The sequence below is a fragment of the Gopherus flavomarginatus genome, chromosome 1 (assembly GCF_025201925.1).
Source record: "Gopherus flavomarginatus isolate rGopFla2 chromosome 1, rGopFla2.mat.asm, whole genome shotgun sequence".
NCBI classification, from domain to species: Eukaryota; Metazoa; Chordata; order Testudines; family Testudinidae; genus Gopherus; species Gopherus flavomarginatus.
Window position 1 is genome coordinate 246569913 of NC_066617.1, and position 27737 is coordinate 246597649.

Genomic DNA, 27737 nt, shown 5'->3' on the forward strand with positions numbered 1-27737 from the left:
CATTGTAAAAATAATAAAAGAAATGGTATTTTTCAGTTCACCTCATATAAGTACTATTGTGCAGTCTCTTTATCATGAAAGTGCAACTTACAAATAGGTGGTTTTTTTGGTTACATAATTGCATTCAAAAATAAAACAATGTCAAACTTTAGTGCCTACATGTCCACTCACTCCTACTTCTTGTTCAGCAAATCACTAAGAGAAACAAGTTTTTTTACATTTGTAGGAGATGATGCTGCCCTCTTCTTAAGTACAGTGTCACCTGAAAGTGAGAACAGGCGTTCGCATGGCACTGTTGTAGCCGGCGTCACAAGATATTTATATGTCAGACCTTGGCTACACTGGCGCTTTACAGCACTGCAACTTTCTTGCTCAGGGATGTGAAAAAACACCCCCCTGAGCGCAGCAAGTTACAATGCTGTAAAGTGCCAGTGTAAACCAGTGCCCCAGTGCTGGGAACACGGCTCCCAGCGCTGTAAGCTAATCCCCTCAGGGAGGTGGAGTACCTGCAGCCCTGGGAGAGCTCTCTCGCAGTGCTGGTGCCGCGACCACACTCGCTCTTCAAAGTGCTGCTGTGGGAGCGCTCCTGCGGCAGCGCTTTGGAGTTTCGAGTGTAGCCAAGCCCTCAGGTGCACTACAGTGTTGGAATGTTAGCACTGAAATAATGCGTTAGTGTGGATAGAATGGAGGAGAGTTGGTCAGAGTTATATGGCAGTTTGTGTATGTTGTGATGTCTAATTAATAATGTATGTATATTACATATTTATATATGGTATACAAAAAAAGAATAAAGATCTGTGATTGTGTAAGCAAAGCCACATCACATCAATAGAATAGGAACAAAGGATGATATGAGGGATTCCCTCTTGCTGCCTCACATTTGACATATTTGGAGACAGAGTCCTAGGTCGTATACTAAATATTTAGTATAAGTTTGGTTATTGGTCTGTGTGGAAAGAAGTATTCATGATGATGAATTCACATTTGGCCTATATTTGTAAATCTCAGCCTAAAACACTAGTTTCTGGTATAATGGTGACTGAGTACTAATTTGTCTTTGGTCCCCAATCTACTAACAACGAGGTCAGCTTTTAAAGTTGTCCAATCTTACTTGAAGACGAAATATTATGATTTTTATCAAGTTAAATTTTACAAATCTGAAAAAGTCCTTTTATAAGTGTGTGGTTGAAAAATGTTTGTACTAGTTATGTTATCTATATGCAGGGGTAAAGGAGATTATCATCGATTAGGCCATGGATCTGATGACCATGTGAGAAGACCTCGACAAGTACAAGGGCTGCAAGGAAAGAAAGTCATCGCAATAGCTACTGGCTCTTTGCACTGTGTTTGCTGCACTGAAGACGGTATAGCGAATAAATATTTTAGTTGTTCTTATTAAACTTTATTTTGAAAAATGAAACATTTAAAAAAGTCTGAAATCTGATGGATCAACGTTTTTAACAGGTCACAACCTGCCCTCCTTTTGTGCACTGACATATTTGCATATTTCCCAAGCCACAAATCTCGGTTTGTGTTGGTGATCTAAAAGGGTATGCATACAATTTCAAGGTTTTCAGTCACTTAGTGGGAAAAAAAATAAAAGCTAAGTTTCATAAAACATTTGAGATGCTCTAAAGAAAAACATATAGCGTTAACAGTAATTGCAAATTTGTTGAGCTTTAAATGAGTGCACTAAGCTTTTCTGTTACCTAGGAAGTCGGTTCAACTTGCTAAAATGTTTAACTTGGTAAATGAAGTATGGAAGCAAACAGTCGTGTCTTACAGAGCAGCTTACTTTCATTTTAGTGTATTGTTTGAATTATTAAATGTTTCTTCTAGTAGATTTGTTTCTGCATTTAATTAGCAAGTTTACAAAAATGCTGGTGAAATATTACAAAGTAGGCATGCATGGTGGCTAAGCTTTCCTTTAATTTCACCAGCCATGGAACCATCAAATATAGACAGCCAGTAGTGTTTTCTATCACTGTAATTCTTGTCCTGCTTCCCAATTTCCTTCTTGTGTTTTAGATACTTAAATGAGTTTGTAAACCGGGCAGTGGACATATCTTTATACCTGTTTGTACTGCAGCTAGCATAATGGGGTCTCAATTCTGATTGATTAGTAATTCTGAGTGTTTCCTTCATGGAGATAACAATATTTTTTGTTTGTAGCGGCTTGGAGCCCTAGTCATGGAGCAGGACTCTATTATGCTAGCTGCTGTACAGAGAACAAAAAGATGGTCCCTGTCCCAGTGAATTTCACAGGAAATAAATTTGATTTTCATTCTTCTTTCTAAGGAAAGTAAACATGTTTGTGTTGGTTTAGGTGAAGTGTACACGTGGGGAGATAATGATGAAGGGCAGCTTGGAGATGGGACAACTAATGCTATTCAAAGACCCCGGTTGGTTGCAGCACTTCAGGGTAAAAAAATAAACAGAGTTGCCTGTGGGTCAGCACATACTTTAGCCTGGTCAACTAGTAAACCTGCTAATGCTGGCAAGCTTCCTACCCAAGTAAGATTTTCCTTTAGTAAAGTTGGATATTGAAATTTAGTTAATGCAGTTATTAAAACTTTGCAGTAGCTGTTTTTCCTTTCCAAATAACTAAGAAAATGCATAATTCTAGTTTTGGATCAAGGCTTTAATTGCTTTTTGTTAAGATCTCCCTCTGTTGCTCCTGTCCCTCTTCCCAAATTCAAATAGAAGGATTCCACTATTCTAGGCAGAAATAACTTTAATCTTTTAGCTACCATCATTAATTTAGTTTGAAAGTGAAAAGAAATTCAAATGCGGCTTTCAACTAATGCTATGAAAGTTTGACTTTTCTCCCCTTTGTTTTAGTGGAACTTTCTCTGCTCCCTTTGGGTTTGAAAGGCCACTTTTTTAATATTTTCCTTCACTTTTTCTTCCACCACTATAATATAAATGTCATTCCATTGCTACTCTTGCCCATCATGTACAATAGACTGGATCAGTAGTACAGATAAGAGTCCCTTATAGGAGGAGCTTCTAAAATCTGAAGTGATAAAAATAATTACTACTTCCACATTCCAATGTCACGTATAACCCTTTTAAAATCTTTTCAGTTTAGTGATGCTAGAAAAATATTTTATATATAAGCTAACTCATCCTGTCTTTAGTGCTGACAGTCCAAAATAAGCAAATATCTTAATTTCTTAACACCAAAATCTGCTTGTATTCCTTTACTCAATAAATTATTAATCTGTAAATTGTTCCGTGCACATACGGAAACTAAATGTGTTCAATCTTAACAATATAATTGTTCTATCATAGGTTCCTATGGAGTACAACCATCTACAGGAAATACCAATAATTGCATTGAGAAACAGACTGTTGTTACTGCATCACATCTCTGAACTATTTTGTCCTTGCATTCCCATGTTTGATCTCGAAGGACGCCTTGATGAAACTGGCCAGGGACCCTCTATTGGATTTGATACTTTACGGGGAATTCTGATATCACAGGGAAAGGTATTTATCAGGATTTATATTTGAATTTTCAAAGCCAATCTTAGATTGTAGTAATTGTAATTATATACGTTGTCTAAATATTTTCTGAAGAAAATGGAATAGAGCTTTGTATCTTAGCTCATGTGTGAGCAATATAAATAATACATCATAGTTATAATTTCAGGTGGCAAGTGGAATTTGACAACTTGATTATCTCATGCTGTAGGGAATGTGTAGGCTGCTGCTATCAGTTCTTAAATATTAAGTCTTCTGTTCTAATTTAGTTGAGTTCTCCTAGAATATTTAGTAGAACTTACCTTGAGAGAGTAAAACTAAATGGACTTCTTCCAAGGAGCAACACTGGTTTTTGAATTTCAGATGTAATGACTTGGTGTTTAGCTGGTTGATACAATGGAGGTGTGCAGTGAGAAATGCATTTCAGCCTGAATGAAGTCAGAACATGAACAGTCTCTTGTGCTTTATCTGTGGAGTAAAAAAGAGTGGTGCTAGAATCTGCACTAAATGTCAGTGTCCATGTGTATATGCTTTACAATGTCTGTGTGCCTTTTGAGAGAGTTAAACTGTAAAACTTGAAGGCTCACACCTTTGGGTGGAGTCGGGGAGAATGTGTGTTTAAGCAATGGGGGAGTCAGTACTGGACCCAGGGACAGGCAGCTGGACAACAGGATCCAGCTCTCAAGAGGATGAAGGTGAGTTAATTTACATGGTATATATGGGCCCAGAGAGTCAAAGGTGTTAACCCACTCACTTGCCAACGTTAAACAGTTTTAATGTTCAATAAGATTTTGGGTTTGGTCAACAGAAACTACAGCCTGCCTAGTACCATGGAAGACTCACCATAAAAAATTTTTTTCACCTTTTATTAATGTGCAAAAAGAAAGAAGCTGCATTAAAGCATTTAAAATGCAAATTATTAAATAAGATTTCAGTTTGAACATCCCTTGTTCCCTTTCCCTTTAGCTGGAGAGAGATTTTAGAAGGAAAAGCCCTCTTGTTTAGCAGAGATAGAAAGTGCAGCTTCTGTCTCTGATGTTGATTTTCACTTGCAGTCTTACTGCTGGCAAAACACAGCTCATGGTCTTATCAGCCACTTGGAGACCTGGCAAACTTGTACCAGCATTGGGGTGTGTAGGGCATTGTTTTAGCTGACTTTTCTGGTTACAGCGGTGTTGCAAAATATGCAGTTTTGTTTGACTAAGACAGGCTCTTATTAGACAGAAGGAAAAAAGGAGAGAGATAGGAAAGAGAAAAAATAAGATGGGGAAGGAAAAGAATGTTGTTCAGAGAAGGAAGGAGAGACAGTCTCTCGTACCAGGTGCTGTTCAGGATTCAGCCAGAGTTGATGAAGGTGGCAATGTCATTTGACTTCCTCTCTCTGGCCTGGTCAGGGCATCTTTCAGGATCAGGGTAAAGGGGATGGTGTGGTGTCATCCATGATAGTGAAGCTTGCTCCTTCCCCTTCTCTCATCTTTCAGTTAGCCAGTGTTGCAGTCCATTAGCTTTTCCCCCAAAGTCTCTTTTTGAGGACCCCAGAAAGGAGAGATGGACAAAATTGCCCGTCCACTTATTATTTTGTCCACCAATTAGGCCTAATTTCTGACACACTAGTTTTGGTTTACTGATTTCTGATCTCTCACGTCTCTTGTTTATCAGGCATGATCTTAACACGGTCCTTGAGTTCTATCAGTAGACCTTGCTGTGTGGACTAATTCAGTTTTTGTCTCCCTTTGTTATCTTTTTCCATCAACCTTTGTTGTTACAGGTTATTGTGACATTTTATGAACTTTCAGTCACTTACAGTTAAACTCACAATTAGGGTAAATTTATAGTCCCAGTTGTCCCAACAGTATGCCAGACATAGGGTCTGCAACCTGAAAGTGTGTCTAGGGATCCAAAAATGGGGCAATGGCTGGGCTTTGTCCAGGCTTCACAGGCTTGAAACACCTGGAGACAGACCCAGTGGCTGGGTCATTTCACAGCAGTCTTGTGTGTGGCTGTGGGGAACACTCAACCACATCTGACAGGCTTTTCCTAGTAGAGTGACGCTGCCTAAAAATGAAGGTGTTTAGCAGAATCAAATCATTGTCCAGAACCAGCCTTCATACCACCTACTTCATTTTATTTTTTTTTAAAAAAGAGCTGTCTGTTGCTGTAGGGTGCATAGGATTTCAAACAATTCTTCTCCCATCTGGTGCCAGGATCCTGGTAGTAACAATTTCAATTGAAAGGACCAGGTGAGGACAACAGAAGCACAGTCCCAGAGACAGAGCCAAAAAAGCTCAACTTGCTGGGGAAGAAAGAGCTGCTCTACATAAGTTTACAGATGAGAATTACAGGGTGGTTCTCTCTAAATCTGACTTTGTCAGAAAATTCTGAGGAAATTTCCAAACTTCCCAAAGAGCCCAGGGAGGAGTTCTTCTGTCATAGTCCAGGACCAACTTGTCACCAAAACATCTCTTCGAACAGGTCTCAACATGATCCATGGCAATGGCTGTACTAATGAGAGAGACCTCATGACTGCAAACTTCTGGCATCTCTAAAGAAGTGCGGAAACAGTTAAGGACCATCCCTTTGAGGGGTGCAGTCTTTTTTTTTCAACAGGAAGTCTGAGGCTTTGCACACTCCTAGGGATTTTTGTGCACCCCTGAGATATCTAGATGTTTACATGCCTGCCCCCAAAAGGAAAGAATGTAGGCCTCCACCTTATTATTGGCTTGCCCATATCCATCCAGGAAGAGGAACAAATTCCCTTGCTGAAGATTGTCCTCACGTTAATCCAAGTAGCAGATTTGACTACTTCCTTGAGAGCTCTAGTTGTTCAACCCATCTCTTCTTAACTTGGCAACTGCTTATCTGTCTCAAGAGAGTCCATTCCATTCTCTCCCTGTGCACCAACTATGCTTTTATCTGACAAGTTGGAACATGCCTCAGATTTCTGGGGCACATGGCATCCTGCAGGTGCATGACTTCACATGTCCCACTTCAGCTGCAATACGTGCAAAGCTGGTTGACGTCTGTATATCATTCAAGCTTACACCCGTGGACATGCTGATTCATATGCCTGCGCAAGTCCTCTCATAATTAAGCTGGTGGATGAGCCTGGAAAATGTCTGCAAGCAGCTACCCTAATCTCCTCCTTTACCATCAAAGATATTAATGACAGATGCATCCACCATAGGCTGGAGGGCAAACCTGAATGGAGTGCATAATCAAGATCTCTAGTCCACTTGAGGCAGCTCTTCATGTAAATGTTCTAGAACTGAGGGCCATTCACTGTGCATACCAAGTTTTTCTTCCATCTCTCTGGGGCGTCACCATACAAGTAATGATGGGCAATATGTCTGCAATGTTTTACCTCAAACAAGATGGGACAAGATCAGATCTCCTGTGTTTTGGAGGCAAGCCATTTGTAGAACTTCTGCAGGCCAAACATCATCACCCTCAAGTTCTCAGACGTTTGATGGGTGCAGAATGTCCTCCTGGTTTGCCACAGCAGAAAGTTTGTTGGAAATCGTGAGTGGTACCAGAAAAACTAATCAGTGTTCCAAAGATGGGGATTTCCCACCATGGATTTCTTAGTGACAAGATACAATAAGTGCAGCTGCTTCTTGTTCCATGACTCTGTGACAGATCTATTCCTACTGCCCTGGGAGGTAGGAGGGACAGAGTTCCTGTACGCATATCTGTAGTCTCACTGATTCTCAGAGTAATCTGAAAGATGATGGAATACTCTATGATGATTCTCATAGCTTTAGCTTGGCCAAGACAGTATTGGTACTTTAGACCTGCAGAATCTGTCAATCCAATCTTAATTCACATTATTTGTCCTCCAGGACATAATATTGCAAGATTACAACCAGGTGTTGCACACTAATCCATGCAGCTTCCACCTCATAATGTGGATACTCAGTGGCCAACAGCTGCAGAAAAGCTGTTATTAGGTTGTTCGAAATGTGTTAATTGGTAGGGAGCATTTCACTAAAATGACTTCCCTTGCTAAGTGGAAGAGGTTCTTGATCTGGGCATATTGCCACCACTTGTCTCCATGCACGTTGCAGATTCAGGACCTTTTGGAACTACCTGCTATAACTGAAGAGGTCGCATCTGTCGCTGAGCTTATTAAAAGTCCATTTGGTAGCCATCTCAGCCTTTCATCCGTTTATTCAAGACTGGTCTGTTTATTTCTCACTCTGGCTGGAAGATCCTTGAAAGGACTAATTAGTCTACTCGCTGGTTAAAACTCCACTTTCCTCTTGGAACCTTAATTTGGTCTTGTAAATACTCATAGGACCACCCTTAGAGCATTTAGCCATCTGCTTCCTTTTGCATTTGTCTGCTAAAACAGCATTCTTAGTAGTGGTATCATCTAGGTGAGTTTCAGGCTTTGGTATGAACCCATATACAATTTTTTGTATAAGGACAACATAGCCTTACAGCCTTATCTGAAATTCTTATCAAAAGTGGTGTTGGAATTCTGTTTAAATCAGGTGATACATATACCAGTCTTTTTTCTTAAACTGCACACCTATACTTGCATACTTTTGACATCTGCAGGGTTTTCTCTTTACATTGACAGGACTAAACCCTTTAAGCCTTCTCCCATACTGTTTGTATCTTATGCTGAAAAAAATGAGAGGATAAATGGTCACTGCCATAAGGGACATCAAATTGGATTTCTTCTTGTATACAAACTTATGACTTCGCAAATGTCACCTCACCGGAGAGAATTACTGCTCTTTCATCGAGGGTCCAAGCTGCATTAGTGGCCTCCTCAGTAACGTCCCTATTAGACACCTGCAGAGAAAGCAGTGTGGTCTCTGTTCACATGTTTGTTTGATACTATGTGACTGTAGAAGCTTCCAGAGCAGACACTCACTTCGGAAAACATGTTCTTCCATTCTCGTTTAAGTAACTTCTGAGTTTCCACCACCATTGGACTGCTTAGTAATCACATAAAGTAGAATATATATGTCTACAAACACTCCATGAAGCGAGAGTTATTTACCTGTACAGTAACTGTGGATCTTAGATTTGTTATACATATATATATTCCACAATCCACCTTCTATCCCCCACTACTTGGTGTCTAATGTCATCAGGATTCCAGTGTGAAGGAACAGAGAGGGTTGGGTTAGAGGCAAGAGGACGTGCAGGGTACATGGATAACCTTACAGTACTGCTGCTTAAAGTCTCTGTCTTGAGTGTGCCGAATTCATGTGTTCCACTTAATTTTATTTTTTTTCTGTAGAAAATACATTCTGCCGCAGAAGTGTTGCAGTTCTGCCTTTCGTCCATCAGAAGCTGCTGTGGTGCCAGAACAACAACCTGCACCATGCTGCTGGCTGTTCTGGCACCACCCCAGCTTCTGGTGGGCAGAAGCCAGAGCTGCAGCACTTCTGGGGCAGAATGTATCTTCTGTGAGGGGGGAAAAAAATTCTGTGCATGCACAGTGGCACAGAATTCTTCCAGGAGCAGAAGTTCATCACAGCACCCTGCCCATGGATCCAGGTTTGGACATAGAGTGGGGTACACAGGGCTGCTGGGGTGTGTCTTAGACTGGGGTTCAGAATGGCTTGTGCGGGGGACAGATTGGGGTATGGGCTGAGGAGTTTATGGGGTGACAGCACTGAGCCAGGGGCTGAATGAGAGTCAGGGTGCAAGGCCACATTGGTATGGGCGAGCTGCTGGGACACATGGGGATGGGGGAGGAGGCTGCAGTGACTCATGGGATGGGTGTGTGGGGACCGGGGCACATGTGCCTATTTGAATGGGAGAGGCTTTGGGTCAGCCCAGATGTACACAGGGGAGGTTCCCCAACTCCCTAACAATCTTGCCCCTACCTCCACCCAAAAAATCTTATTCCAGACTTCTCCTACCCTCACCCAACAACCCTCCAGGTTCACTCCTGGCTCCTTGCCTCTCTATCAGATCCTCCGTTACCCCTGACTCTCTCAAGCCTTTGCACTCCTTATGACAGGTGCGGGAAATACAGTTCTGTATTGTAACTTACATCAATTACTCAGTTCTGTATTAATATGCCTAGTAAAAATTACCAGAATCTTTTTTTAGTCTGTATGGTTTCAGACATACTTGCTGACAGATATTTTGAAATAAATTGCCAAAATAATTGAGACTGGCATGATTATATTGTGGTGTTTTGACAAATAAAATATGGAGAATTTTGCAGAATTGTTTATTTTGATTTAATTTTAATTTAAGAATTCCCCCAGGAATAATAGCTGGAAACCAGTCTGGCTCACCTGTGTTAGTACTGTTAAAATAGGTATTAGATTTATAAAAATGCATGTAGTGTTTAACATGGGATGCAGATATTATAAGGTAATATTAAAGTGTTTGCTTGGTAACTATAAATGTGTTTGCTCTGAAACTGTAAATCTAGTCAGGAGAGAAGCATTACTAGTTTACCAAAAGTGGTCTCATCTCCTGCCTAAGAAAAGAAGTCCCATAGACACCAGACAAACTGTTGTTGAACAACAGTGGACAAAAGACTTAATTGATTGCTCTCTTCCGCCCCTTCCCCCCCCCCCTGCCCACACACACACCCAGGAAAAGATGTACGCAAGCACTTGTTGCATCAGCTTGAACTCGGGGGGGAAGGGAATAAAAATCTTTGTCAAGAAGAAATTCTCTATGCTGCTTGAACTCTGAACGGCAAAGATTTCTAAGCATAAGCAAGGGATCACCAGCTTCTTAGTGTGGGTTGGCCCTAAAGGACATGTAGAGCTTTGATATTATAGCAGCTTTTATTACCTTTTGGAACTAATACTATAACTCGTGTGTGTGTGTGTGTGTGTGTTCACCTGCTTTAACCTGGTAAGTAACTCTCATTTATTTTTCTTAGTTAATAAATCTTTAGTTAGTTTATTATAGGATTGGCTACAAGGGTTGTCTTTGGTGAGAGTTGACCTGGGGTAAGTGACCGGTCCTTTGGAACTGGAAGTAACTTGAATATTGTTGTAATTTTTGGTATAAGGGGCCATCTGTCACAAAAGCAAGCTTGCTTAGGTGGCAAGATAGACTCGAGTGTTCAAGGGGACTGTCTGTGACTCCATGATAAGGCTCTTACAGTGCTTGAGGAGTTCACCCTTGATACTTGGTTGGTGAAATCTAAGTATAGAATTCACAGCCAGTTGGGGGTTTGTGCCCTCCTTCTTCACAGTCTGCCCTGAGGTTGGTACCCACACTCCTGAGAAACTCCAGACAGCTTGTCACTAAGGAACAGTTTCTTGTGCAATGTATTCCTTGTTATTGATAGGATCTTCCTGAGGGGTAAGACAGCAAGATGCAAGTTTTCTTGTTTTGTGGTAAATCTCTGTTGTATTCCCCATCCCCATCCCCCGAGTGGAATTAAGCATATGTTTAAATCTGAAATGCCCACAGATTTAGAATTGTATTGTAATTTTTGCACTGCTCTATGATGTTTAGTTTTTTGTATTTTTATTTTTTAGGAGGCAGCTTTCAGAAAAGTTGTGCAAGCAACTATGGTGAGAGATCGTCAGCATGGACCAGTTGTAGAACTCAACAGAATACAGGTAATGTAACTAAGCTGTGATTGTAATGTGTGGCTAACTCTGGTGTTTATAGTGCAAAAACAAATGAAATTATGTGCTCTTATAAGGGCTGCTTCTTTAAGTGAATGATTCTCTCATGGACTACATCCCACCAGATTTGATTCCACAGCTTTCCTTTGGCAGTTACCCTCAATCATTAAACAAAGCACTGTATGTCTACACAGCAGTGTAAGCCTGGGCCCAAGCCTGACACCCCGCCCCCTTGCATCCACACACCATTTGTGCTAACCTACAGCTTGAATCTAGAGTCCCAGGACCCTGCAGGGCTTGAGAGTCCAAGCCCATGTTAAGCTGTGACCTAGGGTCCAAGCCCTATTGCTTTCCTGTGTGCACATGGCCCCATTTTGACTCGGGTCCCAGTAGACTTCCAGATGTATCCCAGAGATCCTTGGGGCAACTTGCTGAGTTCTCTCTCTGCTGACAGTGTGTGGTGCAGTCGGTTGTACTCTGTTGCAAATGGAAGCCACATCTCCCTTTGCAAACAGCAGCAGCTCAGATCATCATTAACCCATTGTCTGCTGAACACTGGTCTGTGAGCATGCTATGAGAGAGGCTACAGGGTTTTCAATGGAGATGGATCAGAAGACACTATTTGCAAATAGAGCTGCTTCCTGGTCAAAGTGCACAACCTGGTTTTCATGCATGCTGCCTGGGCAACCCTGCGCATGCAGCCCCAGAAGGGGCCTGGGAGCAAAGGCAGGAGAGCAGAGCGGGGACTAATCAGATGCCCTGCAGGTACAGGGAGTGGCAGAGCTTTGGGCTCTGTGCAGCTGGGGAAGGATGAGTCCAACACCCCAACCATTCTCCCTCCCTGCAGGGCAGCCACTTGGTCTCTCTCTGGCCCCCTGTCCCTCCTGAGGCTATGCATGCGGGGGTGTATAGGCAGCGTGCACTGTCAGGGGAGTGTATAGGGAGCGTGCACTGTCAGGGTGGCATGTGGGAGCCAATTCTAAAACCTTCCCACAGCATCAGTGTCTCAGGCTCCTCCTCGCTGCTGTCCAGAGCTTGCTTTTAGCAGGGAGCAAAGCTGGTGGGGCAGAAGTGGCTCCCCACTGCCAGGGTGTTAGGGGTCATCACTCCCCCAGCCATGCTGAGCCTGGAGCTCTGCCACTTTCCCTGCCTGCAAAGCAGCTTCTTGATCCCATTCTGCTCTCTCCCCTTTGCCGCCAGTCTGTCCCTCCCGCACCTTCCCTGGGGGCTGCGTGTGCAGAGGCATTCAAGCAGTATGCACTGTGAGGGCGGTGAGTGGAAGCCAGCCCCGAAACTTCTCCTCCTGGGAATCCCTTGTGCCCATCTTCCCAGGTGTGGCAGGGGCAGGAATAAGGGATTCACGGGGTACTGGAGCACACTCCACTCCAAGGCCTGAGGCTGTACTTTGCTGCTCCACAGCAGCCAGGCTGGGGGTGGGTGTGTGTGTGTGGGTGTGTGTGTGTGTGGGTGTGTGTTTTCCTCTGAAACTTCAAAGGAGACAAAATAAAAAACCAAACAAAAATCCCTTCATTGAACAGCCCAGTTGAAAAATTAAGAATCACAGTATTTCATGTTAATAGTTTGACAGCCCTGGAGACTGATGTCCTAATTATCATCAGAACAGGGGCTGCCAGTGTGACTCAGATTAGATGGCAGATCAGTATAAAGCCTTCTCAAACTGCAGCCATTCCACTGAGACAGCCACCAAAGCAGCTAACTGCAGTTTAGATACCTGTGCTTCTTGTGGGCACCTGAGTCCCATGCATCGTACCATCACACTTAGGAGTTTTCCCACAGTGCAATAGGTTTGTAGAGCTAGTATGTCAACGCTGGGTGGGGGTGCTAGGGACCGGCTACTTTGGTTCAAGCATGGGTCAGATAATCCCTTAACCTAGGGTTAAAATGTCAGGTAGATGCTCAAACCCAGGGTTCGCTGACATGGGTCAGCTGACTCGAGTCCCACTAACTGTAGGCTTACATTGCTGTGTAGACTTACCCAAAAAATCAGAGAGACTATTCTAAAATAAACTTGGTTGAATGTACTTATTTATGTCTATTGCTCTGTGTACTCTGGCACGTTAGATTTACATTATGCAGCATGGGATCCCTTGTGTACAACAGGGTTGTATTAATTTCTGTGGCTGATTGGCAATTATGTAGCAATGCTAGCTGATCAAATAAATTGAAAGCCTGCTTGGCTCTTAAGAACTGAGGAAAAATGATAGGAAAGGGTAGAAGGAGCTGAGCACTGCTTTGGAGGGAGCAGGGGTTGTGGACATTCAGGGATATGGATTTCTAAGATGAAGGGATATCATCATCCATGTCTAGATCCTAAATCCTGTGGGAGTGGAGCTCCTCTTTAAATGACTAACGGGCTGTACATCTGAGGAAATCTTCTGCCATGACCAACTGTAATCTTGCAGGAGCATAGCTCTGTGCCTGCACTATTTAGGAGCCCTGAATGAGAGCTGTATTTACTATAACCATCTCCTACTCCCTGCAATATCTTCAGTCCTTCATTCTGCTATAAGCCACCTTGCAGTCAGCCACACAGTGCTGATCTCCTGTAGATCCCTTAAATAGCAGAATAACAAGCTAACGTTTATAAAATGTGAGGGAAATTGCCATTTTGTTTAACTTTGTGGCACAGATTTATACATCTTGGTAAAAAGGTTTTTTTTTTTTTGTTTTTTTTGACCGTTTGTGTGTTTGCTTGATTGTTATATATGGCTGGCTATCCTACCCTTCTTCCTGTTGGCAACTGCTGTTTTTCTCCTCTCTCTGTGTAAGATTTCACAGTTATTAACACTGATTCCCCCCACATTGTCTACAGCCCCCAATGCTCTAATCTCTCCAAGTCACTTTGTAGCTTGGTTATTTCCTAAATTGTCTGATCCCTGCAATTGAATTTACACAGAGCACTTCCAGATCAGAGATATAAGGCAGCATTTTGAGATACAGAATTTTGCACTTCCTTTTTAGTAGGTTTAAACACTTTGTATGTGTGCAAAGGGCAGGGCTGGGGTGAGGGGTGGGGGATAAGCCCAGTAGACAAAATTTCTGGGGTGGACTACAACTATCAAGATGTCTTGTGCTTGACAGTGTGAAAAGCACATATGTGGACCATCTCGTGAAAATCCAAGGAGTTACATAATATGAAGAGAAAATGATGGATCCTGATGTCTGTATACCCCTACATTGTCACATGAGTTTATCTTGATTTTGCTTACATGACTGAAGCTCATTTTAAAATGCCCTCAAGTATAATTAGGGAACAAGATGTTAAACTCTTGTCCTTTCCTGGGTATCACATGTGGTCACATTGAGGGAAGTGGTTATTATGAGAGGATTCTTTTCCCCCACCACTGACGTTGACAAATGTAATAGCAAGCCTTAGGCCAGACAGGCCTTTTCTGCAAATTTCTGTAACATTGAATAGTAAAGTACTGTTTCACTTAAACTGACTAGATCTCAAACTTATATAGTCCTTTTGCTTTTTGTCCTTTCATGTTATGGTACATAGTGTAAAAAGTTGGAAATCTAACTTTTTTTATGGAATTAGATCAGCCAAATTAATCTTTTTTTAAATTGCAATGATCTGACACTTGTTAATGAACAGAAATATATTCTGCTTTGTTTATACTCCACTGCCTGCTGCCTCATCACATTATGGAGTTCTCTATAAATATTTAAAGGCTTTTTGCTAGCCCACCTCTCTTGACATAATGCTATGTAATATAAAGAGAGTACTGCAGCTTTGAATTTTTTTAAGAAGGTTGACTAAGAGCATCTTCAGCTTAGCTTCCTTCTACTAGTGTTTACTTCACATACTCTCAAATTACCTTTCAATAGTGCAGTTTCCTCATATCTATAACTTAAATGAGCAAGGTCCTATTTGAATCATGGGATGATTGTCCAAAAGTTGTGGTTGAGTTGTGGACAAGCCATGGAAAATCGTGGAAAAGTAATAATAGACCTTATTATTTGCAGTTATAAGGTCCATTATTACATATCCATGATTTTTCCCTGTTGGCTGCCTGGGGACTCAGAACGGGGGCCTAGAGCTGACAGTGGCTACCCGGGGCTGAGAACAGGGGCCCCTGCTGTTGGGAGCCTTGGCTGCCTGAGGTGGCCACTCTCAAAATTGTGGTGGAAACCTAATAATTGCAATATTTACAGTTTCCACAATATCGTGAATTATGAAGGGATTTGTGGAGGAGGCAATAGCATCTAAGATGTTTGGGTTCACATCCTCATGCCTGTTGTTGTTTTCATCATGGAGTAGGTTAATGAAAACAGGATTTTACCCTGTCCTTCCAATCTTCATTGAGCTTGAATTCTTAAACTCAATCTCGCCTGAAACAAACTAGTAGTTGCAGGGTCCCACTTTGTGTCAGGGTCAGAAGCATTATTCTAGCCCAGAGGTGTCATAGATGTGAAGGCTAGAAAGGACCATTATCATCTAGTCTGACCTCCTGCATAACACCATCCATAGAAGCTCGCCCAGTAACTTCTCCATCAAGCCCATAACTTCAGTTGGAGTTTTTAGAAACATCTAGTCTTGATTTAAAGACTTCAAGTGATGTTGATTCCATCATGTTTCACTAGGTCAGACTAATAGTTAATTACCCTCACTGTTAAAAATTTTCACCTTATTTCCCATCCGATTTTTCTAGCATCCAACCATTGGCTGTTATTGTAATTATTCCTTTTCCTGCTAGATAAAGAGCCATCTATTATCAGAAATCTCTTCCCCATATAGGTACTTGCAGTTTGTGATCAAGTCACTTCTTAACCTTCTCTTGGACAAACTGAATTGATTGAGCTGCTTTAGTCTCTTAACTATCAGATATTTTCCAGACCTTTATAATTTTTCAGCATCCTTTTTGAAATATGGAAACCAGAACTGGACATGGTATTACAGTACTAGTCTCACTAATGTGGTCGGATCAAAGTGATTTGAAGGAGGGCCGGGTTTACTTATTGTCCATGGGTTGGAGTATAAATTAAGGATTTAATACTCCCCTCGATTCATGCCTAATCTCCCACAGATATGCGTGAAAAGTTTGCCATCGCTACACTTCTATTTATTATTTATTTGTTCAATCCCTTATTGTGAGTGCCACTGATGCAAACCCTCTCCCGCCTTTAGGCTGCCACTTCTTCTGGCCTTGGTTCTCTTTCCCCTTTTCTGTTTCTCTTCTTCATTTGTGAGGTTCCTCTGTTTTTCCCCCCCTCTACATTTTCTTCGCTTCAGCAACACCAATTCCCAGGGTTAGTTCCTCTTTTGATCCTAAAATGATCATTAATAATTAAGGCTGACACTACAGTGGGACATGTCCTTTGACATTTGAATGAGATTGATGGGGAACAGGGAGTTCCTCCCTCTGAATCATGGTTTCAGGCTTTCTGCAGATCCGTTTACACTCAGTTTATGTTTAAAAGATTATCTCTGCAGAGGGCTTGAAAAAGTATTATTTTTTAATGAAAGCTGAAATTTCCACAATCTGAGGTTGGCAAGGCTACATATAAATAAATAATGAGAGCTGGATCCATCCCTAGTCTAGCCTTTTCCCTAAAACATTCATAAATGCTACATATTCCTAAATGATCTGGAAAAAGGAGGTAAACAGTGAGGTGACAGTTTGCAGATGATACAAAATTATTCAAGATTATTAAGTCGAAACCTGACTGCAAAGAGTTACAAAGGCATTTCACAAAACTGGTGACCAGGCAACAAAATGGCAGATGAAATTCCATGTTGATAAATGCAAAATAATGGACATTGGGAAATATAGTCCCAACAATACATACAAAATGATGACGTCTAAATTAGATGTTCCCACTCAAGAAAGGGATCTTGGAGTCCTTGTGGAAAGTTCTCTGAAAATGTCCACTCAATATGCAGCAGCAATCAAAAAAGCTAACTCTAGGAGCTATTAGGAAAGTGATAGATGATAAGACAGAAAATGTCATGCCACTATATAAATCAATGGTATGCCCACATGTTGAATACTGTGTGCAGTTCTGGTTTCCCAATCTCCAAAAAGATGTATTAGAATTGGAAAAAGTACAGAGAAAGGCAAGAAAAACTACTAGGGATTTGGCACAGTTTGCATATGGGAAGAGATTAAAAAATCTGGGACTGGTCAGTTTAGAAAGGAGATGACTGAGGTGGGATATGACAGAGGTCTATAAAATCATGAATGGCATGGACAAAATGAAAAGAACATAACACAAGAACCAAGGGTGAAATTAATAGGCAGCAGGCTTAAAACAAACATAAGAAAGTACTTCTTAACGTAACACCCAGTCAACCTGTGGAATTCATTACCAGGAGATGTTGTGAAGGCCAAAAGTGTAACTGGGTTCGAAAAAGCATTAGATAAGTTCATAGAGGATAGATCCATTAATGGCTGTTAACCAAGATAGTCAGGGATGCAATCCTGTGCTGTGGGTGTCCTTAAACTTCTTACTAGAAGCTGTTACTGGACTACTTGATAAATTGCTATGTTCTGTTCACTCCCTGTGAAGCATCTGACACTGGCCACTGAACCGTTGATCTGACCCAGTATGGTCATGTTCATTCTTCCCCCGTTGCCTCACTTTTGCTTTGGGTGATGGATCAAAAGGGCTGAGGTGAGGAAATGTCTTGGTAGGAGGCAATAGTGGAAATTTAAACTAATTCTTTCTCCTTGTGCCTGGAGGAGGATGGGGCAGTTGGAGGAGAATGTATGGTAGTAAGAGCCTGGCAGGAAGGGGAGATTGCATATCTAAAAAACCCTGGGCCATTTGAAATTGAACTTTGGCCCATCAGTGTTAGCCTGTGAAAATTCCTTGCCATAGGTACAGTCTTGTGTGAGTACAGTGCCAAGCATGTCAACAATACTCAAACATTGTTATGGTCTGATGTAACACAATGTGTTACAGCCACATTATAACATGCACTTGTTCACTTGTTAGGTAAAGCGTTCTAGAAGTAAAGGTGGATTGGCTGGTCCTGATGGTACAAAGTCAGTGTTTGGTCAAATGTGTGCTAAAATGAGTTCCTTCAGTCCAGACAGTCTTCTTCTACCTCATCGTGTTTGGAAAGTAAAGTTTGTTGGTAAGAATAACTTTTTTCTCAACCCTATTTCCCGCATAACCATATTATTTTATTCCTTTTGGGGGATGGAGGGTGGTATTACAGCAGAGCATGGGGAAAAAAGAAAATGCTTAGTATGTTCAGCAGTGCAAATGCCATTTTCCAAGAAATTCAGGCCCCATGTTTAGGTTTTGTCAAACCTTGTATCAGTAGAAATGTTTCCATCATCGTACTCTCAAATTCCAAAGATAATGAACTTTAAAAATCAAAGATGCAGATTTCTAACCCAAATGTAACTCTGAAATTTGAATCTGGCTCACAATTTGTATTTTACTTGGCTTTAGTGGTGAAAAGTAAACTAGATTAGGATGTTGCTAATAAACTTCCAATCTATGGCTATATTGGCATTTTTAGAACTGTATCAAAGTGAACAACTGTTTTAAAATATTCCCTAAGAATCTTATGTTCACTGAATCTTTTATTTTTCCTGCCATCCTCCTGCTTCCTTCTTTTGCCTAGTGGTGACACAGTAATAATACCTGGTAGCTTTAGGAGAGAACACGGTTTAACCAGGAGTTTAAAAATATCATAATATAAATTAAAATAGGATTAATTAAAACTACTCTTAATCAAGGTCATGTTGATTAAGCAGAGTAATTGATTTTGTTTCTTTTTGTTGTGTTCTTACATGCTAGCTTTGCAGTCCATAGATGTTTTAAAATAGCTTTTATTGTATTTTTATTGATGGCTTTTATTGATGTCTGGCTTTTATTGTAACGCTTATACAAGGTTGTAAAATAATCATGTCCATCAAGGAGGAAACTATATTACAGAACCAAAATTTAAAATGCATTAAATTATTTTATCAATATAACAATGCAGCTTTTAAATACAATTTTCTATTTATCTATCGCAAAGGAGAAATATTAATACATTTAATTCAGGACTGCATTTGGAAACGTTCTTGAAGTGATCTGCATGTTTAAACCAACTTTTTGTTTTCACAAGGCGAGTCTGTGGATGACTGTGGTGGAGGTTACAGTGAATCAATAGCAGAAATGTGTGAAGAGCTCCAGAATGGGCTTACCCCTCTCCTCATTGTGACCCCAAATGGAAGAGATGAATCTGGAGCAAATAGAGATTGCTTCCTGTTAAACCCTGCTGCCAAGTCTCTCTTACATATGAACATGTTTCGTTTCCTGGGTAAATTTCTTAGCAGCACTGTAATAATTTTACCAAATCTTTGACTGTGGGAAGTGTGTAGAATTTAAAACATAAATTAAGAGGAGGGATAGCTCAGTGGTTTGAGCATTGGCCTATTAAACCCAGGATTATGAGTTCAATCCTTGAGGAGGCCATATAGGGATCTGGGGCAAAAATCTGTCTGGGGATTGGTCCTCCTTTGAGCAGGGGTTGGACTAGATGACCTCCTGAGGTCCCTTCCAACCCTGATATTCTATGATTCATATTTTTTACACGTCCAGGTGTGCTGCTGGGCATTGCTATCAGAACTGGCAGCCCGCTAAGCCTCAATCTGGCAGAACCAGTATGGAAACAGCTGGCAGGGATGAACCTAACAATTGCTGATCTCAGTGAAGTAAGTATGCAGTTCTTGATCATAGATCTAGGGTCATGTCTGCCTTATGGGGACTGTTCCAGCGCAGCTATGGTGCTGTAGCTATCCCAACATGTACCTGCAGTATAGATGCAGTGTGTACACTGTCATAAGGGATTTTTCCTGAATTACGGTTGCTACATTGACAGAAGCATTTTTCCACCTATCTGGCTGTGTTTACTCTGGGAGTTAGATTGTCAATAGCCTTGTTGCTCAGGGATATGGATTTTTTTACACTCCTGAGTGGTGTAGCTTCATGTCCTTAATTTTAAGTATTGAATAGGTCTAATTTACAGAAAGCGAGAGAGAAGTTAGCATAAGATCTCTACGTGAGACTGACTTTCTGCAGCTGTAGCTTGTTGCATTTTGACTAACCTTTTTAGCTTTGAGACAGTGTAAAGTTCTGTTTTGTCCTTTAAAGTTAGAAATTTAAATCAATTTAAGTCTTATGAAAAGAGTTAAACTAATTGTTTGAATTACAGAACACAGTGAAACCTGTCTTAAGCTGTCACAAAGGGAAATGAGAAACTGGTTGCTTAAAGGGGACTTTCTAGTAAAGATGGATGAAAATTGTACACAAAAAACGCTCCTGAATTGTTTGGAGTGGACTTCTAGGACAAGAAGTTGTGTGGTGTAAAGGATGGTCTTTTATGCAGTTTTAAGTGTATTGCTACCCTTATAGTAACGGCTAATCTCCACAGGTACACTTCTGTGTATTTCTGCACTTGAGTTTATGCTTCTAAAAGGAGACCAGGCAGGAACTCCACAGCTTTGAACATTTAAAATTTTAGAGATGATTTATGAGGAGCAGTGTGGTCCAGTGGGCAGAACACTGGACTGGACTCAGTCAGGAGACATTTCAGGCTCTGCCAGTGGCCTGCTGGGTGATCTTGGGCAAGTTACATCACCTTTCTGCGTCTGTTTCCCCATCTGTAATATGAGGATAATGATACTGACCTCTTTTGTAAAGCTCCGGTGATATCTAAAGACGAATAGCACTGTATAAGAGCTAGACACTTTTATTAGGATCTTTTGTTGCAAGAGCAGTCAGCAGAGAAGTTTTGTAAGGGCCATATTATCTCAGCTCACAGCAGTGCTTAACAACTTCACAGCACCTCATTCATACGTTTTCCCGGGTTCTTACCTGTCTCGAGTCAGTTTTTTACTGTTAAAAAAGATGTTTTTTCTTTCATTGACATGCTTTGAAGATGTCTGTAATAGTGTATGAGTATTAGATGTTCTCCGTTTGCCTGATTGTTTTTATGTTTTCTATATCGTTTCAAGGACTTAATTGCAACAGGAGCAGTAGCCCTTGAGTTACCAATCCTTAAAAGGACAGTGCAGGTGGTTAACTGTCTGGCTGGCTCTGTTGGGGAAAGGTTCCAGCATGTAATCCCAGGGGAACTTTCAAGCTGGAAAACTCAAACAAAGAACTTGGGAGCAGATAAAAAAAACCTGAGCCCATGAGCTTGAAGGTGTAGTGGGAAAACACACATGCAAGAGGACTGCAGGAGTTGCAGGCTGTCCCCCTCACACTGAGGTTGAGATACCTGGCATAAGGCATTCTTGCCTAAATTGTAGGTTAAACAGTTAAACATGTAGACAGTTTGTGTTACCATCCCTTAGCTTTTGTTATGATTTATTCCTGTGGTTCAAATTAAACAATACTTTGTTCTGAAAGGGTTGTTTTGGATCACTGTTTTCATACTGGTCACAGGAAAGTCTTGCAGGTCTCAAACCCAGTCAGGCCTGCTGAGGAATGATAGGTTACACAGGGTACTTTACTTCATGACCCAGTCTAAGAGTGGGAGAACTGCAGGATTCTCAATTCTGCCCCAGGGAAGTAAAGTGCAGGCCTGACACCTGGAAGAGGTGCACTCAGACAGAAGGGGTCAATGCTGCAGCTAGCCTTGAACTGTGACAATATTGGCCCTGCTTTGTGCATACTGTTTGTATTATTGTTGCTGCTCCCAGAACGCATTATCCTTTTTCTTATCTGTGTCAGATTGTCTGATGCTTACTGCTTTGAGAATTGACTTAACATATTGATCTTTTTTCTTGTCAAGCAGGACTCCTGTGAGGTGTTGCAATGTTCTTTTGAGAACAAGGGAATAGTTCATGTGAGGCACCCATAAAATCCAATCTCAGTGGTGATCTGGTTTCTTGGCAGATACTTTTTCCTTTCCCTTTTTGTTGGGGGGGAGGCAGAAACTGGACCACAGAAACTAATGAGGTTTCTTGCAAAGTACCATGCTACATTGTTGTTTAAAAAGCCAGTTGGATGACTGCTTTCATGTCAATTGTTAATTCTGGGTAGTTGGTGTGACTAGTCCCCCTTGTCCTATCATGAGAAACATTCCTGTGTCATATGAAAAGTACACAGAGGTGAAGAAGGAATAACTTCAGTTTTAGCTCATGGATTTGTTTTTCTTTGAAAGGTTGATAAAGATTTTATTCCTGGGCTTATGTACATTCGAGACAATGAAGCTACTTCTGAAGAGTTCGAAGCCATGAGCCTTCCCTTCACAGTGCCAAACGCAAGTGGTCAAGACATTCAATTGAGTTCCAAATATACCCATATTACACTGGATAACAGAGCTGAATATGTGAGACTGGCAATAAACTACAGGTTTGTTGAATAACTTCACTTGTTAGATTTAAAGAAATTGTGGGAATTAAAGAAGTGTTGCTTTTGCGCAATGTCATGCAATGCAGTGCTCTGGCTTTGTGTACGGTATTAGCCAATTCTTCCCCTGTCGTTATCGTATAAATCAATATCCTTTGAGAAGGGAAAAAATGGAATCATTAGGTCAGGCATATTGTTGAGAAAATAAGAAGGGATTGTTTCAAGCTGACAGTGGTGGCCAAAACTGTCTCTTGTCATCTTGGCTTGCCCAGAGGTTGATCCAGCCTCCTCTGGCGTGGGCTTCCCAATAGTTGTCCATGTCTGTCATCTCCAGCCTGGCTTGCTGTAATGTGTTCTACCTGGGCTTATCCTTAAAGTCCTCTCAGAAGTTCCAGTTAATGCAGGCTGTCATTAGTCTCCTTTTAATGCAGAACAGGACCACAAGAGCCTGCTACATCTAGACTCTAGTCTTTCGCTTGGCTTTCTATTCCGTTTTAGATGCAGAATTGAAATGGCAAGTTTTGCCTCTGGCAGTTGACTTGAGACTTGAATTGTTTTAAAATGTAATTTTAAAACAGGTTGTCCCTTAGACAATACGTCTAAATTCTCAATCGCTGAGGGATAATTTACATTCATTCCTAGATTGGCTTTCTACAACCAACACTGTATAATTTTACGTGAGTGATGTACCTGAATACTTGGATGCTAATATCTAAACTATATTGTTAAATATATTAATCGTATTTGGTTTATTGCTGATTATGTACTTTATGTATTGTATTACTTTTAAACCAACCTTTGTACTTTTGGATAATTTAAGCACTATACCCAGATATATAGACACTCTCTTTTCTTAACCTATGTATTATATCATTTTAACCTTAACTTTAATAAAATTTTTATTCTCACTTTTCAGTCTTTGCCTAATGCCATCTAACCTTCACATGTGAGGCAGATATGCTCCAATTCGGCTGAGATGTGCTTAGGTCAAGATAAGAGTGTGGGTAGGAAAAGTGGCTGGAAAGGTGGTTTTGTGGCCCTGGATTTTGAGGATGGTCTAATTTACCTTGCTTATCCAGGGCTGACATAGAACTTTTCTGACAGCCAGAGTTTGCCAGGAATAGGAATACTACATTCCTCTATGATTCTCCAGTTTGATTGAGTAAAATCAGCCTGGACTGTTGTCTTCTGCTCCACCTTCATCTTTGTGCTGGTCTGTTCCTCCATATAATTAGATTCTCAACTCTTTGAGGCAGAAATGGTTGTTTCATTATATACGTACACGGGGCTTTTAGCCAGAGTTTTGCAAAAGTTAGATCCAGCTTGCTGGAGATTGCATGGGATCCTGCACACAAAATAATCATAATTAAAGATATAATTTAATTTCAAAGATATAATTTGACAAATCATAATTTGTTCTTAATATAGTGTAATCCTTTAATATAGGATAACTTGCGCAGCTTCCATATTAGTAGTTAATCTGACAGTAATTACATCCAACTTCACCAAATTGTGAACCTCCTAAATTGGACAAGAGCATAGAAAAAAATCTTTAACAAGAACGGAGAAAGTTTAACTAAGCTTTTTTAATATGAAGACAGCGTAGTCATTTCACAGCTGGCATTCTCACATACTTTCATACTTCATGTGCAGCTAAAAGGGATTCCAAAAATAGTGAAATTCTTTCCTGCCTAGAAAACATTAAGCAAATTCCAACCTTGTTTTAAAAACTAAGGCCAAAATTTCTACCCCCGAGTGCCTAGTTAGGCTCCTGAATCCATATGTAGACCCATAATAAGTGCACTAATCTTCAGCAGCACTGAGCAGCCAGAATTCTGAAGTTTAATGGAGTTGGAGATGCTCTCCACTTATTAAAAGGAGGCCACTTTTAATTAAATAGCTATATTTGCATTTAGGAGCCTAACTGGGCATCCCAGGATGTGAAAATGTTGTGGTCCCAAATGCTTGTTGATTAGTATAAGTGAGGCAACAAATTGGCGTAATTAAGAAATAATTTTTGGACAGTAATTTTAATTCACAATGCAAGCTGCTCAAATGATCATAGGTGTTCACTGAAACTTATTTCCACTGAAATGTCTTTCTGCAGGCTTCATGAATTTGATGAACAAGTTGCAGCAGTTCGGGAAGGAATGGCCCGGGTTGTTCCTGTTCCTCTTCTTTCACTCTTTACGGGATATGAACTGGAAACAATGGTATAGGTTTTCTCATTCGCTACTTCTGCTGGATTGATGATGTAAAATTAGGCCATTTACTCGAGTCTTATTGATCCAACTCTCATGTTTTAGCTTTAGTAAGAACATGCAGTCTAATTATAGTAGATTGCATGTAATTTGTAGGTGAAGGAGAGTAGAAGAAAATATTATATAGTTGTCCTATTGTACTTTCACAAGGATTACTTTTTATGCAATTGGGCAGTGTGATGTAATAGATTAAGTGTGGAGCTAAGAACCAGGAACTGCTGAGATCTGACATTTGACTTGGAAAGAAATCATTGAAAGAGCTGTTGAGGGCTAATTCAATTTTGTACAGCACTTCAAAGCTGTAAAGTGTTAAGTTTAGTACTGCAGTAGCATAAAAGGAGGCTAGTCATTGTCCCTGATGCTAAGCCTCACTGTTTGAAGGAGTTAATGGACCATAACTACCAGATGTTGGAATGTTAATTTTGTCATTGAAAAAGCTGATTAAACATTTTGATGGAAAGAAGGGAACAAATAGCTTTTCACTGATTTCTAATCAGTTCTTTTTCTTGTCTTCATGTTTTATTTTCAGGTATGTGGAAGCCCAGATATCCCACTTCACCTTTTGAAGTCTGTAGCAACATATAAGGGAATTGAACCTACTGCCTCCTTGATACAGTGGTTCTGGGAGGTGATGGAATCCTTTTCCAATACAGAACGATCTCTCTTCTTACGTTTTGTATGGGGCAGGACAAGGCTACCTAGAACTATTGCAGACTTCAGAGGCAGGGACTTTGTTATTCAGGTAAGGTCAAGAGACCTGCAGGTTGGTAATGAAGGAGTGGTGGCAGACAGGAAAATGTGCTAACGTCACTAAGCTAGTTTAATATCAAGTTGGCTTTAGAGTTTACAGAGCTGTAGAGGATCCAAAATGCATAACTAAGCAACAAACTTTCATTTAAATATTGCCCTTGGTCCAACTCGCTATTTCCTATGCTGGGCAATTGATTTTTTTTTTTAAAATACCCTTCTCCAACCCCCCACTCCCTGCCTATTTTGCTTCTTTTGGTGAGTTTCCTCAGTAGTAGTCACCCCGATTTTGCTAGTATTCACTTAAGAGACCCATTATCTTATCAGATGTTTCAACTTAATACGCTGAAGCTATGTTTTTAGCACTAGAGCATTTTTTATATTTTACCAGTTACATAGCGAATAGTTGGATTTTATCTAGCTTGTTTCTTTAGCATATACTATTCATTTCTAATAGCCTCATACTATATAGAACAATGTTTTTGATTTAGTATGAAGATATTTGACTTAGTAGCTATTATTTTTAAGTGTCTTCTTAACATCAGGGTAAATATGTGGGGGTTTTATTTATTTATTTATTTTTAATCCTAGTCTTATTTTAGTTTGTAATCTCTGTGTTGTTGAACAGTAAAACTAATGGCTTGTGACCGTTTTCTGACAGGTTTTGGATAAATACAATCCTCCAGACCACTTCCTTCCTGAGTCCTATACATGCTTCTTTCTGCTGAAACTGCCCAGGTATTCTTGTAAGCAGGTACTGGAGGAAAAACTGAAATATGCCATTCATTTCTGCAAGTCCATAGACACTGATGATTATGCCCGGATAGCACTGACAGGAGAGCCAGCTGCTGATGACAGTAGCGATGATTCCGACAATGAAGATGCAGATTCTTTTGCTTCAGACTCTACACAGGATTATTTAACAGGACATTGAAGCAAATAACATAAGAGACAAATATGTCACAAGCACTGAGGCATGAAACGCCACTCGTGGCATTTGAGCAAAGGAGTACAGAATATGTATAACCAGAGGAATACTAATCTTCTGAACATGGGGAAAGCTTGTTTGTTACTCACAATAGGAATAATGGAGTATAACTTAAGACATCTGCTTAGAATAAATGGCACGGTATATGGGCATTTAACATTTATTTTAAGAGTTGAGAGTGTCCCCCATAAGACTGCACTACATTTAGAAGCTTTGTGTTTACTGAAGTGTTGTAAATGTTTATATACATATGGTAGTGCAGCATCCAGAAAAAGCAGTGAAACCTTTAAGTTGTGGCAATAGATTTTTTTCATAATAAGTGTTGTGTTCTGTGTAACTTCTTGATTGTATATTGGAAATACTGTGCAGCAGCTGAATAGTATTATAAATATTTCAATTAACTTTACTAGAAGTTTATTAAAAAACTTTTTGAACATTAAGTTATCAGTATTCCTTGAAATACATCTATAGGTAATTAAACGAAAAAGGCCATTAGGTTCACCTCCTCTCTCTGTTTGTATATTTTAGCTTATGCATTATGTATCTCAGATTGATACCTTTCTGTGAACAGCATCATAATTCTTATCATGGGAAGTGTATTGTATATAATTAATTTGTGCCATGTATATGCAAAAATTATAATTTCCCTCTAAATAAAACTTCTGTCACAAAGACTTGAGTATGACTTTTTATGGTAATATGTAGCGGATACATAGAAGAGAACTGTAAAATGGTTCAAATCTTCAAGGCTGTATCTATGCCACGTTCTTTTTCTGCAGCCCAGTATCTTCCACAATTCTGCTACACATGGGCTCCTCTCCTTCTCTATGCAGCTTCCAGAGATGAGCCAAAGCTGCATCACCTTGGCTACGCCCTGTTCTCCCACTTGTTGACAGATCTTCTGCCTCTGCAGCAGCAGACAGTAGTGGTTCACTTAGTTCCCATCCCTTTTCTTTTGACTTCATTGCTTTGGACATTTTTCAGGCAGTTTGAATGTTTTGCTTCATGATTCTTGTCCATCCTAATCTAGTGTCTGAGCAATGCAGTGGTCACAACCAACCAAAGCCCCTTCTGCAGTTCCTCCTCACTTGGCTCCCATGCCCCATTGCAGGCATGGCAGAACAACTGCACAAGCATCAGGCAAAGTCCAGAAAGCTTCTTTGCATATAGAGCACCTTCTCAGGCTCAGCAAAAGGCAAATGATGCCCTGCTTGCTCCTAGTGAGCCAGCCCCTAACTCTGCTAGGGCACAGAGCTCTGAGTCACAGGCATGTTGAGTCCCCTACCCACCCAAGTAGGCATAACTCCACCACAGAGAAACCAACCAAGAGACAGAACAGAACAGAGACTCTAAGGACAAAGA

General features: G+C 40.6%; 1 protein-coding gene across 3 annotated transcripts in view; it reads left to right on the forward strand.

Annotated features, from left to right (window-relative positions):
* The window catches only part of HERC2 (HECT and RLD domain containing E3 ubiquitin protein ligase 2), a 200821-nt gene extending 173772 nt beyond the window's left edge, over window positions 1-27049 (forward strand). For all 3 annotated transcript variants that reach the window (XM_050919178.1, XM_050919184.1, XM_050919190.1), the window contains 11 exons: window positions 1225-1364; window positions 2327-2514; window positions 3295-3492; window positions 10962-11045; window positions 18018-18159; window positions 19147-19341; window positions 19623-19735; window positions 22192-22382; window positions 24487-24592; window positions 25170-25382; window positions 26049-27049. In XM_050919178.1, coding sequence (XP_050775135.1) covers window positions 1225-1364; window positions 2327-2514; window positions 3295-3492; window positions 10962-11045; window positions 18018-18159; window positions 19147-19341; window positions 19623-19735; window positions 22192-22382; window positions 24487-24592; window positions 25170-25382; window positions 26049-26321 — 1843 coding nt within the window. In that variant the 3' untranslated portion in view covers window positions 26322-27049. The remainder of the gene's footprint in view (window positions 1-1224; window positions 1365-2326; window positions 2515-3294; window positions 3493-10961; window positions 11046-18017; window positions 18160-19146; window positions 19342-19622; window positions 19736-22191; window positions 22383-24486; window positions 24593-25169; window positions 25383-26048) is intronic.
* Window positions 27050-27737: the final 688 nt, after the last annotated feature.